We start from the raw sequence: 15,272 nt of genomic DNA on the forward strand, positions 1-15,272 counted from the left end.
GTTTTCGGAGATGAGGAGTCTTCACTTATCAGTGAACATCATTACTCACCAGTATGTCCTGCTTGGTGATGGTCACATAGAAATCCAGCTGCCCTTTGCCCCGCGGGGAGATGTTCATTCGCCCGCTAAACGGTGAGATGGTCACTGTCCGGCCTACGGGCAGGAGGGGCAGGCTGTTGGTAAAGCCTCCGTCTACCCACTTCTGTGGAAAGCACAGCCCTCATCAGCACCTGTCGACAACATCCCTCCCATGTGAAGAAGATGAGCGTGCGTTTCCCCAACAGGACTCTTTCCCTCTAGCAGTGCATGCCTTGGGAACGCCCGTAACTTACGATTTATGAGGACCCGTCAGATTAGATTTGTTTCGGAAGCAAAGCAAGTCTTTGTATGCATGTCATTAACCCCTATAATAAGAACCCGGAACGGAATCAGGAAGTCTCTCCAATTCTTTAAAAGCTTCAAGTAGATCATTTCACGTAAGAAGTACCTAGGGCTTCCCTTGTGGTGCAGTGGTTGAGAATCCGCCTGCCAATACAGGGGACACGGGTTCAAGCCCTGGTCCAGGTAGATCCCACATGCCGCGGAGCAACTAAGCCCATGAGCCACAGCAGCTGAGCCTGCGTGCCGCAACAAGAGAAGCCACCACAATGAGCCTGGGCACCGCAACAATGAGTAGCCCCCGCTGGCCGCAACTAGAGAAAGCCCTCGTGCAACAATGAAAGCCCAACAAAGCCAAAAATAAAAATAAATAAATTTATTAAAAAAAAAAAAGTACCTAAATTTTTACTGATGACGGCGCTTGCATAAGAAGCCATGTGTAATTAGGCTGGGATTCATGATCTAATCAGAATGCAAAGCCAAGTTTACTCTGACACTGAGCAAACCGTCCCCAAAACAGGACGTTGTGCTGCGTGGCTTGGTGGGATCTTAGTTCCCCGACTAGGGATGGAACCTGTGCCCCCCTGCAGTGGAAGCGTGGAGTCTTAACCACTGGACCGCCAGGGAAGTCCCAGGAGGTTCTACTTTTATCCTAAGAACTGGAAATCAGCATTTTCTGTAGCAAACTTAAAAATAAATAGAACCGCCAGAAACCTTTCCATTTCCAAAGCAGTTCCTGAGTATGTAAGGTCTTCAAGCCTTGAAGAATTGGGGAGGAGGGGTGCTGTGTTAAATAGGAACATTACTCAGAAGAGATTCTGTGCTTTCAGACCCAAGCCCGAAGGAAAGGCATGGACAGAGCAGGTCAGAGAAGCTTCTAGAGGCTTGTGCAGAATTGTACACTGGGAAAGGATTGAAGAAACACAAAGATAATACTCCTTACACTGTTTCAAGGCAAAAGAGTCTCCATCTGTCCTTGAGCCCACATGTTAACAGAATCAGCTCTAACAATAAATAAATAAGCAAACATGCAACACTGAAGTTCAAATGCTCCCAGCTGTATCTGAATTGGAAAAATCCCAGAAGGTGATGTGAAAAAAAAAGGGGGGGTGGGCACTGGAAATTGTGGAGAATGCCGCACAAAAAAATCTTTTGTGGAGAAAGCAAGAAGGTGGGGCGAGGAGCAAGAAACCAGTTAGAATAAAGCATCCTGGGGCTTCCCTGGTGGCGCAGTGGTTAAGAATCCACCTGCCAATGCAGGGGACACGGGTTCGATCCCTAGTCCAGGAAGATCCCACATGCCGCGGAGCAACTAAGCCCATGCGCCGCAACTACTGAGCTCACGTGCTGCAACTACTGAGCCCATGTGCCACAACTACTGAAGCCCACGTGCTGCAACTACTGAAGCCTGCGAGCCACAAGTACTGAGTCCGCCCACCACAACGAAGAGTAGCCACCAAAATGAGAAGCCCGCGCACCACAACGAAGAGTAGCCCCTGCTGCACGGAACTAGAGAAAGCCCACACCCAGCAACGAAGATCCAACACATCCAAAAATTTAAAAAATAAAAAAATAAAATGAAGCATCCTTAACTCAGTTAAAACTGTTCATTCCTCTTTTCTAACATGTCTTTTTTTTAAATGTCTTTCTTGTTTTGATTTCTAGAGCTGGTTACTAAATGATCAGTACCGCATTGTTTACAAAGGCCTCAGCCAACTCCCCCCAGAGGGAATAAAAGTAAGTAAATAAAAGGTGAAAGTGTGTTGAAAATTTCTGTTGAGGGAACTGCATTTTGGTGGAGGAGAAAACATAAATAGATTAGATTAAAATGAACCTGACCCAGATAATTCGCTTATTGTCATTATTTTTAAAAGAACAAAACACATAATTATGTTTATTATAGAGCACACATATATGTTTGTGTATAATATGTGTATGTGGAAATATGCATACATATATACACACGCACACGACTATACAAACACAGTCTAAAAAAGGGAGGTTTGTAGTGAGACGGCCTCCACATATCTGGTTCTGTGCCTTACTGTCCTGGAGCTTTTTTTTTCCTTCCCTGATTGCTCTGGGTGTAGATACCAATTTCTGGAATAGGATAATACCCAGAGAGAGAACAAAAAGACACCTTCCAAAATTACCTTTCTTATCCTCAGTAGGATATCTCACCAATGATGTAAAAATTCATATAGGTTTCATCAAGGGAAATTAAAAATATGTACCAAGGGTCATATAACTTAACTGAGAGCTCACCTGATTTATTCAACTTAAGGAAAATAAGGGCAATCTGGCTCATTAAATTGCAGTGTGTTCTAATCTACCATAGGGCTAATGACTGAGGTTTCAGGGAACTGAAAATCTTTTTATCCAAGTTTCGTTCACTCTTGTTAGCTTATTCTCATTGGATAAATGACTAGGGAAAACATATAGCTTATCAAATGACTTGATTCAGTTTTCAGCGTTACTGACTCCTCTGTCACCGTAACCCCACCAGCTCAGATGTTCTAAATGCAGTGCATCTTACTCCTGGTTCATGCTCTCCTGAGCTGTACCACTCCCAACAGCCACACACACACACACACACACACACGGGCACTCAGATTCTAGCAAAACTTCTGGAAACGAAGCCAACAGCAGCCAACATTCCTCCGTGCAAATATACTGCGTGTGCTACAGACGGTTTAAAATTCTGCACTTTATATACTCCTGGCCATGATTCTCTGACTGTTTGCAAACTATTCCTCCAGGTCAGTCCCCCATTCCCACCTCGTGGACGGCACTCCATAAGCTGGGAACTACTGCCGTGAGTCCTAGGATTCCAAACGTTTCCTCATGGGTCTTCCCAGGGTGGCTTTGCCCTGTGTTGGTTAGTTTCAGTACCTAGCACCATCATCCTCAAAGGAAAGGGAAGGCCCAATACGTTAAAAAAAAAAAAAAAAAATTCCCGGGCAAAATGTGTTTCAAAACTCAAACTTGCTTCTGTCCCCACAGTTGCTGTCACTTGTCCTAATACCCTTTATTCCCATCTCTGACCATATTCTAAACGTGCTCCATGGTAAGGTCCACTGCCTAAGCCCAGAGAGCTGTGAAGACACAACTGCTCAGTAGAGAAGAAAATCTCGTGCCCCGTGGTGGGGTAGGGGGTCTAGTGTGACTGTCCTCTGAGGGTGACAGCACTGGAAACCGCAGTTAATGCACTTATTCTAAAGGGTAACGGCACCTGTCACACCCAAGCCTGGCAGGGTATTCATCTGTCGGTATGTGTCAACCTCTGCCTTACACATGACATGTTACGGGTACATGCGAGGCTCACGAAGTCCAGCAACTCTTGTTACATACTTAAAGAGGAAACTTTAAAACCCGAGGTGGTCACTTCAGCTGAAAGGGCTTATTTGTTCATCTAGCAAGTCCTTCCGCAACACCCAGTGTGTGCCTGGATGTGCATTCCACACTGTGATATGCTCACGATAGAACCGCGATGCAGGGCTGAATTTGCTTTAAGTGCATTTTGCTCAAAAACCAAGTCAACAAAAAATACTTTTGTCAGAAAGACAAATACCATATGATATCACTTACATGTGGAACCTAAAATGTGACACAAATGAACTTATCTACAAAACATAAACAGACTCACAGACATAGAGAACAGACTTGTGGTTGCCAGGGGGAAGGGCGGTGGGAGAGGAGGAATTGGGAGTTTGGGGATTAGCAGATGCAAACTAGTGTATATAGAATGGATAAACAACAAGGTCCTACTGCAGAGCACAGGGAACTCTATTCAGTATCCTGTGATAAAGAATAATGGAAAACAATATGAAAAAGAATGTATATATGTGTATAACTGAGTCACTTTGCTGTGCAGCAGAAATTAAACACAACATTGTAAATCAACTATCCTTCAATAAAATAAATTTTTAAAGTACTTTTTTTGGAAGACTGAATGAGACATTTATATCTATAATTATTATAAATACCATGGCACAGGGCCTAATGGTTTATTAAACAGCCTCTCATGTATCATTTAATTTGATCTTTCCTATGACCCTATTGGGTAGGAGGGTCATGCTAGTAGTATGTTCAGTTTCCTCATTTTACAGAAAAGGAAATTGATGCTGGCAGGGTTACTTGTTCTAGGTCAGGGGTTGGGCAACCACCTGCTTCGGGAAATGAAGTTTTATTGGCACCCAGCCATGACATTTCCCACTTCACAGAGCTTTCCCACAAAACAGCAAAGTTGAGGAGTTGCGCTGATATAGACAGTATGTCCCACAATGCAGAGAGTGGTTAGTATCTGATACTTTCAGAAAATATTTGCGTGAAGTAAGTCAGAAAAAGAAAGATAAGTACCATATGATACCGTTTATATGTGGAATCTAAAATCTGACACAAGTGAACTTATCTACGAAACAGAAACAGACCCCCAGACACAGAGAACAGACTTGTGGTTGCCAAGGGGGAGTGGGGGAGGGAGAGGGATGGGCTGGGAGTTTGGGGTTAGCAGATGCAAACTATTATGTATAGGATGGATGAACAACAAGGTCCTACTGTACAGCACAGGGAACTATATCCAACCTCCTGGGATAAAACAGAATGGAAAAGAATATGAAAAAAGAATGTCTCTGTGTATAACTGAGTCACTCTGCTGTACAGAAAAGATTGGCACAAGACTGTAAATCAACTTTACTTCAATTAAAAAAAAAACGAAAAGAAAATATTTGCCAGCCCTGCTGGAAAGCACGCTGGCAAAAGGGGTGGAGCTGGTCCATTCACTCCACACTCACTGTTCTTCCTCACACACTGTAAGATACAGTGGAGGCGGGGAAGACCAGAACTGTTACTGCAGGGCTGGGGGGAGGCGGACCAGGGGAAGTGAAGGAGGTTTGAAAAAAAAAATTTTAGTTACAAACATATATTGTTTGCTGTCATGATATAGAGAACAAACAGTCACGCCTACAGAAGGTTCTTGGGCATGACTCAAAACAGAGTGGGGAGAGGAGGGAAAGGGAGGAGGGGGGGAGAGGGGAGAGGGAGGAAGGGGGGAGAGGGAGAGAGGAAGGGGAGGGGGAAGAGGGAGGAAGGGGGAGGGGAGAAGGGGGAAAGGGAGGAAGGGGGAGGGGTGAGAGGGTGGAAGCATGGAGGGGTGAGAGGGAGGAAGGGGGAGAAGGGAGAGGGAGGGAGGAAGGGGAGGGGGGAGAGGGAGGAAGGAGGAGGGGGAGAGGAAGAGAGGAAGGGGAGGGGGAAGAGGGAGAAAGGAGGGAGGGGTGAGGGAGGAAGTGGGGGAGAGAGGAAAGGGGAGGAGTGAAGTGGGAGAGGGAGGGGAGAGGGAGGGGTAAGAGGGTGGAAAAGGGGTAACGGAGGAGGGGGGAGAGAGAGGGAGGGAGGGGGAAGAGGGAGGAAGGGGGAGAAGGGGGAGAGGGAGAAATGGGGAGTAGGGAGAGGGGAGAGGGAGGAAGGGGGAGGGGTGAGAGGGTGGAAGGGGGAGAAGGGAGAGGGAGGGAGGAAGGGGAGGGGGGAGAGGGAGGGAGGAAGGGGAGGGGGGAGAGGGAGGAAGGAGTAGGGGGAGAGGAAGACAGGAAGGGGAGGGGTGAGGGAGGAAGTGGGGGAGAGAGGAAGGGGGAGGAGTGAGGTGGGAGAGGGAGGAAAGAGGGAGGGGAGAGGGAGGAGAGGAGGAGGGGGGAGAGGGAGGAAGGGGGAGGGGGAAGAGGGAGGAAGGGGGAGAAGGGGGAGAGGGAGGAAGGGGGAGAAGGGGGAGAGGGAGGAAGGGGGAGTAGGGAGAGGGGAGAGGGAGGAAGGGGAGGGGTGAGAGGGTGGAAGCGCAGAGGGGTGAGAGGGAGGAAGGGGGAGGGGGAGAGGGACAAAGGGGGAGGGGGAGAGGGAGGAAGGGGAAGGGGGAGAAGGGGGAGAGGGAGGGAGGGGGAGAGGGAGGAAGGGGAAGTAGGGAGAAGGGAGAGGGAGGAAGGGGAGGGGGAAGAGGGAGGAAGGGGGAGAGGGAGGAAGGGGGAGAAGGGAGAGGGAGGGAGGAAGGGGAGGGGGAAGTGGGGGGATGAGGGGGGAGAGGGAGGAAGGGGGAGGGGGAAGAGGGAGGAAGGGGGAGAGGAGAAGGGGGAGGGAGGGAGGAAGGGGGGAGAAGGGAGAGGGAGGGAGGAAGGGGGAGAAGGGGGGGAGGGAGGGGGGGAGGGGAGTGGGGGGAAGGGGAGGGGAAGGGAGAGGGAGTGTGTTTGTGTCAAATAGATACCCACCCCCCCAGGACACAGATTAGAATCTACCATTTGGGATGAAGAAACACAGGAGGGGACAAGAGACATAGGAGATTTTTTAACGAAAGGGTGACAGGTTAAAATAAATAAAATTTCAAAAATTAAAAACTGGTTGAGAAAACCTGCAGTACTGACTTGTACTAAATAATGATTTTTGGTAAATTGCTGACTTAATTTTTGGATTTCTGAAGGTTGCTCAAAAATGGTGATTCTAGGGCTTCCCTGGTGGCGCAGTGGTTGAGAATCTGCCTGCCAATGCAGGGGACACGGGTTCGAGCCCTGGTCTGGGAAGATCCCACATGCCGCGGAGCAACTGGGCCCGTGAGCCACAACTACTGAGCCTGCGCGTCTGAAGCCTGTGCTTCGCAACAAGAGAGGCCGCAATAGTGAGAGGCCCGCGCACCGCGATGAAGAGTGGCCCCGCTCGCCACAACTAGAGAAGGCCCTTGCACAGAAACGAAGACCCAACACAGCCAAAAATAAATAAGTAAATAAATAAATTAATTAATTAAAAAAAAAAAAACCAAGTTATTTAAAAAAAGAAAAAAATGGTGATTCTATATACCCAACTTTCAGGAAACTCTAGCAGTTGAAATTCTACAAGTGCTATTTATTAATAGAAGATGTTCCCTGGAAAACTAACCTATTTTTTCAAAAATCAAATAGACATGCAGAATTTAAAAAGCCGATGAAATATAAGAGCTTCAATTTCAGCACAGCTGTAAATTGACAACCAGCGTTCCATCAAGCCAAACCTAGCTGGTCGTCCACCCAGCCACCACCGTTTGCTATGACAGTGATTGAGCTACGTATCCTCGTGACAGGTCTAAATCATGAAGAAACAGAAGCCAAAGGACTGTAGTAATAATTGTGTATAAATACATAGTAACAGAGTATTCTACAGTTCTCTTCCCCACAGATATGCCAATAATGAAAAGATTAATAATTCATAACCCATGCAAAAGATATGCCAATAATGAAAAGATTAATAATTCATAACCCATGCAAAAGGCTCAATGACTAGAATACAATGATAAATATTCTCTATACAATACACTGTTAAAATATTACTTGAAATCTAACTCAGAGCAAAAAACAAACCTATAGCTCTTATTGTGATCTGCATGTATCAGTTCCAGAGATTAAAATATCAAAATAACAATAAAATAGTCACTTGCCAACACTAATGCTATGTCTTAAAATGAAACCAAAAAAAAACCAAAAAAAAACTGATCAGGGATCTCCCTGGTGGTCCAGTGGGTAAGACTTCGAGCTCCCAATGCAGGGTGCCCGGGTTTGATCCCTGGTCGGGGAACTAGATCCCACATGCCGCAACTAAGAGTTCGCATGCTGCAACTAAAAAGATCCCGCATGCTGCAACTAAGACCTGGCAAAGCCTAAATAAATAAATAAATAAATATTAAAAAACAAAAACAAAAACTGATCAGTTAAGAGCTCCTCTTGAAAATCCTTATTCTTGTTCCACATTGATGACCAGAACCTGTGAAAACATGGTCTGAAAGTAGGCACATTCCCACAGCTTATTCAATCACTGGAAAGAGGCCATGTACACTGAAGGAAAATCCACTGGTAAAAAATGATAAGATTGAACTTCAATTTATTTCCATTTTTTCATTTATTCAATTGTTAATGAATATCAAGTATAAGTAGGGTGCTAAAAACAGTCTCCTAAGATAAAGCCAGAGAAAGCTACAAAAACTTTTTTAAAAATTAGGAAAACCAGGGACTTCCCTGGTGGCGCAGTGGTTGAGAATCTGCCTGCCAATGCAGGGGACACGGGTTCGAGCCCTGGTCCAGGAAGATCCCACATGCCGCGGAGCAACAAAGCCCGTGCGGCACAACTACTGAGCCAGCGCACCACAACTACTGAAGCCCACGTGCCTAGACCCTGTGCTCCGCAACAAGAGAAGCCACCACAATGAGAAGCCCGCGCACCGCAACGAAGAGTAGCCCCCGCTCTCGGCAAGTAGAGAAAGCCCGCCAACAGCAACGAAGACCCAACACAGCCAAAAATAAATAAATAAAATTTAAAAATTAATTAATTAATTTTAAAAATTCAAAAAATAAAAAATTAGGAAAACCAAGCCGTTTTCCAAGATGTCGTACCACTTCAAACAACTGGTAGACAGTTTAGGAAGGAATCATGCTGTTATTTACTGTGGCTTAAGTCAATTTTAAGTCTTATGAAAGTATGAAACTTCTATGTGATTAATAAAAGATTTTTCTCCATAAAAATATCAGGCCCACACATAAGTATTAGTAAAACCCAGTATGTTCCATAGCTAAGTGACACCGGACGTGGAGACGAGTGGTCAGCGGGTTGAACAGGAGCTGCATGCAGAAGCAGCTCAGGACACCTGTGGCTCGGCCTCAAACCCCAGTGCTGCTGAGCTCTCTCTGCCCCCTGCTGCTGCAACCCCCATCGCTTCACAAAAACCACCAAGGCCAAACAGCAAATCAAAACCTGACCTCCACAAAAGCATCAAAACCCAGAACAGGAGAAAGCGTGACACAAAGGTTTATGGAACTAGGAAAAGCTCACACCCACAGCAAAACCATTTAAAGCAAAGTTCGCACTTCCCTGAAGATGGAGCGATTGTACAGACTCACCTGGTCTAGAAAGCGTACTCGGCTGAGGGAGGGGAGGGGGCTGACAGAGTGCATAGCAAGCACACAAGGGCACTGGCAGGTCACAGAGTCCATAGCAAGCACACAAGGGCACTGGCAGGTCGCCACTGGGTGGTTGTAGACACGAAGCAAGGTCTCCGAGGACCACACTGCCCATCACTGTGTGCACGGGGGCCCCTCTTCCTGGGCTTCCTTAAACACCCAAGGTAAACCGAACGCTTTCTGGAGACGTTAGGTTCTATTCAACAAGTAATTATGACGTGCCAACTGTGCACGGATGTCAGTCATCAGCAAGGCCGTGTCCCGCCTCCCAAGGTCCCTTTTTTCTCACACCTCCAGGTGCTGCGTTCCCTGTTCAATTGAGGCTGCCCTTTCATGTTCCTGTCTAAGTATTCAATCACACAGCAGGAAATTCAACTGAGAACATCTCACCCTTTAACTATTCCTAGGCTTCCGGTCATACACCTGGAACAGTCGGGATGGGGCGGGACAGAAATAAAATAAGGACAATGTTTTTTTAAAGGAATGACCAAGGCAAAGTAAAGCAAGAGGCACAGCACAGATGCAAACATTAGAGATCATCCTGGGAAAGCTGCCCCCTTACTAAGCTTGGTGACCTCAGTGAAGTGAATGAATGTTTCTACAACTCAATTTCCTCATCTGTAAAATACGGAGGTAATAATCCCCACAGCACATGGGAGTGAACTCTAATGCATCCAATAGAAAGCAATAAAAACAGGAAGTTTTACTTTTCCTGGTAAAAGAAATACAGAAGGTGGACTGGTAAGGTCCCCCTCCTCAAGTCACTCAGGGCCCAGGTCTTTCCATCTCATTATTTGTCTCTATCTAGGGTGTGATCTGTGACCTCATGATCCACAACAGCTGCCAGAGCTCTGGTCATCACATCTAAGTTCCAGGCAGCAGGAAAGAAAGAAAGGTACACAACCTCCCTTCCTGTAAGTCCCACAGTAATTCGGCCTACCTCTCACTGCCAGCACATAAGGGGATGGCCACAACTAGCTGCAAGGGAAGATGGAGAATGTGGCCTTTTAGCTACACAGTAACAGGCCGAGAAAAAAACTGGGTTTCTGTTACTAAGGAAGAAGAGGACAGTATATGTTGGAAGACACTAGGAGCCATTACCACCCGCACCTCCTTCATAATACAGTTATTACTATTTAAACACGGGAAATGTTCAGCATAGTCTTAGAATATACGAGGCTGCTGGGCCTCAGCTCTGTTCTAGCCTTGATTCCATCCCTCCTTCGCCCCCCATCTCCTTTCCATCACTTCCTTACTATACCTACATCCCACGTTCTCAGTCACCACCTCTTAATTTATCCATCACAACAGCAATTCTGTTGATTTTTGGATTCTGAATCCCCTTTTCATGATCATATACAATCTCATGAAACAGCTGAGCATTTTGCATATTTTTTTCTACCATTTAGCCATTTCTGTCATGATTATATATTATCAAGCAATAGCGTGAAGTAAAATCATTACATTTCAGATCATAAAATTAAAGTTCCTAACCATAATGTAAAGTTGATTTTGATAGCATCTGTATTCGAAATTTATATGTAAAAATAAATGTTGATTTTTTTATGGCTCTAAGAGAAAATGCTACTTAACTTACTTTAAAATCATTATGTAAAGGGGGATACTTCTCAAATTTTCAAATGACAGCAAAGATCATACTCCTTGGTAACTGAGTATCTGCTAGCTCTGAGAGGCAGTATCCAAAATAGGAAAATAAAACCCAAAACAACAACAACAAAAAAACACCTGGGTTTCCATGAGCTTATGTTTATTTTATGCTGCTTTTAAAAATTCAATGTATATTACGTTTCTACTTGGTCACAAAGAGGGTTTTAGCCTACAGCATGTAAGCCCATCGCTGCAAATAACATACTGTATGCACATAGGTAATCAACAGAGTCCAAGTTGGACCTGATGGCCCACTCTTAGGCTCTCCATCTACATGGCCTCATACAGTTACTCAGCCTCATCCCCCTCATCTGCCCGTTTGAGACAACCGTCCCAGGGCAGACTGCTTTGGGCCAAGAATCCTATGAGAAGCACAGAAAAAGGCGGGAATGACCAGGAAAACTCAGAGAAAGAAAATCACAAGGCCTGACAAGGTCAGAACACAGACGGATCCCCAATCCCACTAGCTAAGAGATTTGCAAAAGTCAATTCCTTGGTTGTAAGACCATGCATTCACTGAGCACAGGCCCTTTGCTGGGCCTTCAAAGTGAAAGAATGAAGGACAGCTATTAAACACTTTTCCTGTACACATTGATGAATGAATACGTACATAGCATGTATATATAAAACAAATGGCATTAGTCATGCATGAATATGTGCCTGACCTTGAGTAGGTGTTAAAGAGACAGTGTATTTGATGACAAAGTACGTGTCTCTGGTGTGGGTTAAACAGATACTGTATTTGGTTCTGAGATGCATATCTCCGGTTTATGTATTACATAGCTACTGTGTTTCATCACACAACTTTTAACTCTGGTGTGTGTTGAATAGATACTGTGTCTGGTTACCGGTGTGTGTGTGTAGGTGTGCAGGCGATAGGGCACCACAGCACCTGCACTTGATTTTTTTTTTTTTTTCTGCTAAACAGAAACAAAACTATGGGGAAACAAGGCATACAAATGGAGTTGGAGCCACCAGAATAATAATACAATTGGATCTTTCAAAGGAAGCGTATGAACACGGGATTTACTGATCATTTGTCAGTCGTAAGCATCTTACCTGCCCTTCGTATTCCACGGGCTTTAGTCCTGCGTAAACGGGCACGAAGCTGCTGGCTAACAGGACCTAGACGGATAAAGAAACAGCTTGTGAAAGGAGGCGTTAACATTCCTACAATATAGTTCATGTCACCTACTATGAAATTAAAATTGTTTACACGTACAAAAATTTACTATAAAAATGAAATAAGTTCCATGTATTTCAAGTGCACAGTGGGACACACTTAAATAGAAGATAACATTTATTGATATCGGAAAAGACCTCAAAGAGATATGCACAATTCATTGTTCTCCAACTCCATCCACTTCACCCGAGTAATACCGGCACTTTAATTGTAGACAGCCAAGTCATTACAAAATTAAAGTCCAGGTAAGTCTGAATTCCTGGGTGTGTACAGGTTGCAAGTAAGTTATTTACGATGTTCCATCCTACACTGTAAGAATTATTTGAAAGTTTCACTCTGTCTTCCAGAGAAACAAACCCCTCTGGTTATTACAGCTCAGGGGATGTTTTCATTTATGTCACCAGAATGTAGCACATTTCATGGGCTAGTTACATGGCCTGGATATGTAATGAGACACTGGCAGGGAGGGGCACCAATTATACTTTATCTTCCGTTTAGAAAGTCGAAAAAGATTGCCACTTAAAATATTACCATTTCTTCCTACAGAAGAAGCTGAGCTCTGGGAGCTTTTCTGACATGTACAAGTTTTATTCTGCAATGCAGTTTTCAAATCGCTAGTGTTCTAGTTGGAAAGACACAGTATTAGATATGGAATACTTAAGCCCCAGTCCTTCATTGATAAGTGAGGACTCCACGGCTGTTTGTTGTCAAAGAGTCCACGAGATGTTTTTTTCCAAGTAGATATTATTCAGAACGGGATTACAGTCCCCAGAATGATTTGTACATCATCCACTTAGAATTCTTTAGAAATCAGAGGGCATTTACCCCAAAGAAAGAATGCTATAAGTATGATTTTTGAGGTCCGCTCTCAAAACCCAGCAATCCCACTACTGGGCATATACCCAGAGAAAACCATAATTCAAAAAGACACATGCACCCCAATGTTCATTGCAGCACTATTTACAAGAGCTAGGACATAGAAGCAACCTAAATGTCCATCAACGGAGGAATGAATAAAGAAGATGTGGTACATATGTACAATGGAATATTACTCAGCCATAAAAAAGGAATGAAATTGGGTCATTTGTAGAGACGTGGATGGACCTAGAGACTGTCATACGGAGTGAAGTAAGTCAGAAGGAGAAAAACAAATAATGTATATTAACACATATATGTGGTATCTAGAAAAATGGTATAGGTGATCTTATCTGCAAAACAGAAACAGAGACACAGACATAGAGAACAAACCTATGGATACCAAGGGGGGAAAGGGGGGGATGGGATGAACTGGGAGATTGGGATTGACATATATACACTATTGATACTATGTATAAAATAGATAACTAATGAGAACCTACTGTATAGCTCAGGGAACTCTACTCAATGCTCTGTGGTGACCTAAATGGGAAGGAAATCCAAAAAAGAGGGGATATATATATATATATGTATAGCTGACTCACTTTGCTGTACACCTGAAACTATCACAACATTGTAAAGCAACTATACTCCAATAAAATTTTTTAAAAATAGCTGATTTATTCTGAAGTGCAAGTAAATGAGAGACCCAGTCACCAGCATAACGTCATTTCTACAGGACACTCCTCTGTGGGCGGCGACCTGACACAACTGTATTGCCACACCGCTGGGACTTGTCACAGACTTTCTTATGCGATGGCTCCTTGTGACCAAAGATCCCGCAGACGGGGAAAGGGTCTGCATCTCCTTCACAGCCTGAAGCTACTGATACCTGCAGGTGCGCCCCCTTCTCCACAGTAGGAATGAAGACCCTCCGTGGTGGGGAAACAGCACCCTCCCATGCTGCTGTGTACGTGAACGCCAGGGCATCGGTCCTGGGCCCAAGTGCGGCCTCAGCCACGGGCCCGACAGCTGGTCCGAGAAGCATGGTGGGGCTTCGGACTGGAGTAGAAGCAAACTCGATGGTGTCAAAGCACAACAAAGGGACTCTAGCAAGAGACAGGAAGGGATCATGCCAGGTGCTACTGCACATCTCTGCTGTGCCAGGCTGATGCTGGGTGCCAGGATCAGCTACACAACCTCTGGGCCCTGTGTGGAGTGAAAATGCAGGTATTCAGAACTGTAAGGTGTCGAGAGCAAAGCATGAAGCCACGGTATGATGACACCCTTGCACAAGATTTCTCAGCCTTCTAAGAAGGGTCAATGCAAACGAGCCCCCCACTTAGGCATTCATTTCAAAATCTCAGCTTTTGGTGTGGGGCATGACAGAGTGGCCCCCGTGACATTACCCACACCCTCTCCACAGAGACACCAAGCAGGAGTGAACATCCCCTCCGGTGATGTGCGGAAGATCACATCCATCCGCGGGGCCGACAGGATAGAAACCAAGCTTCTTCAGGCCCAACCTCGTCAGCCCCGTGGTAGCCCCGACCTGGGCAGCTGAGCATTTTCTAGAGCAAGGCTGTTCACAGTTACGGTCACTGCCTTCACCCTAACTAATCTGGCCCTATCATCGGTTGGCTACTCCTTTAAAAAAATAATTACAGACCCTAGGTACGTTCCGCAAGCACAATGAGGCTATTTAATGAAGTTATTCGGCGAACATGCAACACTGCGCCACAGCGATAACTGAAACAATCTGTGGATAGCACACATATTGGGAAATTACAGTACTTAGATGCCTTTAAACGGCCAAACACACTCTATAACTGTAATGACTTACTTCACTGTAACAAGCAGACATGTGGCCTGCAAAAAAAAAAAAAAAGAAAAAAGAAAAAAAATCACTACCCTTAGAAAGAGAATTATGTGGGTTTTTTACCTCCTGTGTGTCAAGTTATAATGTGAAGTTCACAAGTTAATGCTTAGAACTCTTTTTGAGCTGTTTAGATGAAAAATGCTATCCAATTACCTTGATACAGATAGTAACAGTAAGAATCCTCTGAACTGATATGAAAAGTGCAGTGAACTGGAAAATACCCGTCATTCCCCCCAAACTCAGTGTATTTGTTCTGTCACAGTTTATGCGGGCTAGTGATTTGTGTATCAAACTATGGTTAGTGGGAAAATTAGCTTTTGATAGTTAGGAACTAAGTGGCTTGTCTTAT

At 44.9% G+C, this 15,272-nt stretch overlaps 1 protein-coding gene across 19 annotated transcripts in view; it reads right to left on the bottom strand.

Annotated features, from left to right (window-relative positions):
* The window catches only part of LOC309652461 (patatin-like phospholipase domain-containing protein 4), a 110,847-nt gene that overhangs the window by 74,556 nt on the left and 21,019 nt on the right, over nt 1-15,272 (bottom strand). For 14 of the 19 annotated variants that reach the window (XM_082446299.1, XM_082446303.1, XM_082446302.1 and 11 more), the window contains 2 exons: nt 12,066-12,131; nt 50-202 (listed from right to left, as the gene is read on the bottom strand). In XM_082446299.1, the coding sequence (XP_082302425.1) occupies nt 50-202; nt 12,066-12,131 (219 nt within the window). Of the gene's footprint in view, nt 1-49; nt 231-10,978; nt 11,369-12,065; nt 12,132-15,272 lie in introns of those variants that run through there. The other 5 variants (XR_014258707.1, XR_014258708.1, XR_014258709.1 and 2 more) reach the window with 3 other exon arrangements.

Source organism: Balaenoptera physalus, assembly GCF_965194825.1.
Source record: "Balaenoptera physalus genome assembly, chromosome: X".
NCBI classification, from domain to species: domain Eukaryota; kingdom Metazoa; phylum Chordata; class Mammalia; order Artiodactyla; family Balaenopteridae; genus Balaenoptera; species Balaenoptera physalus.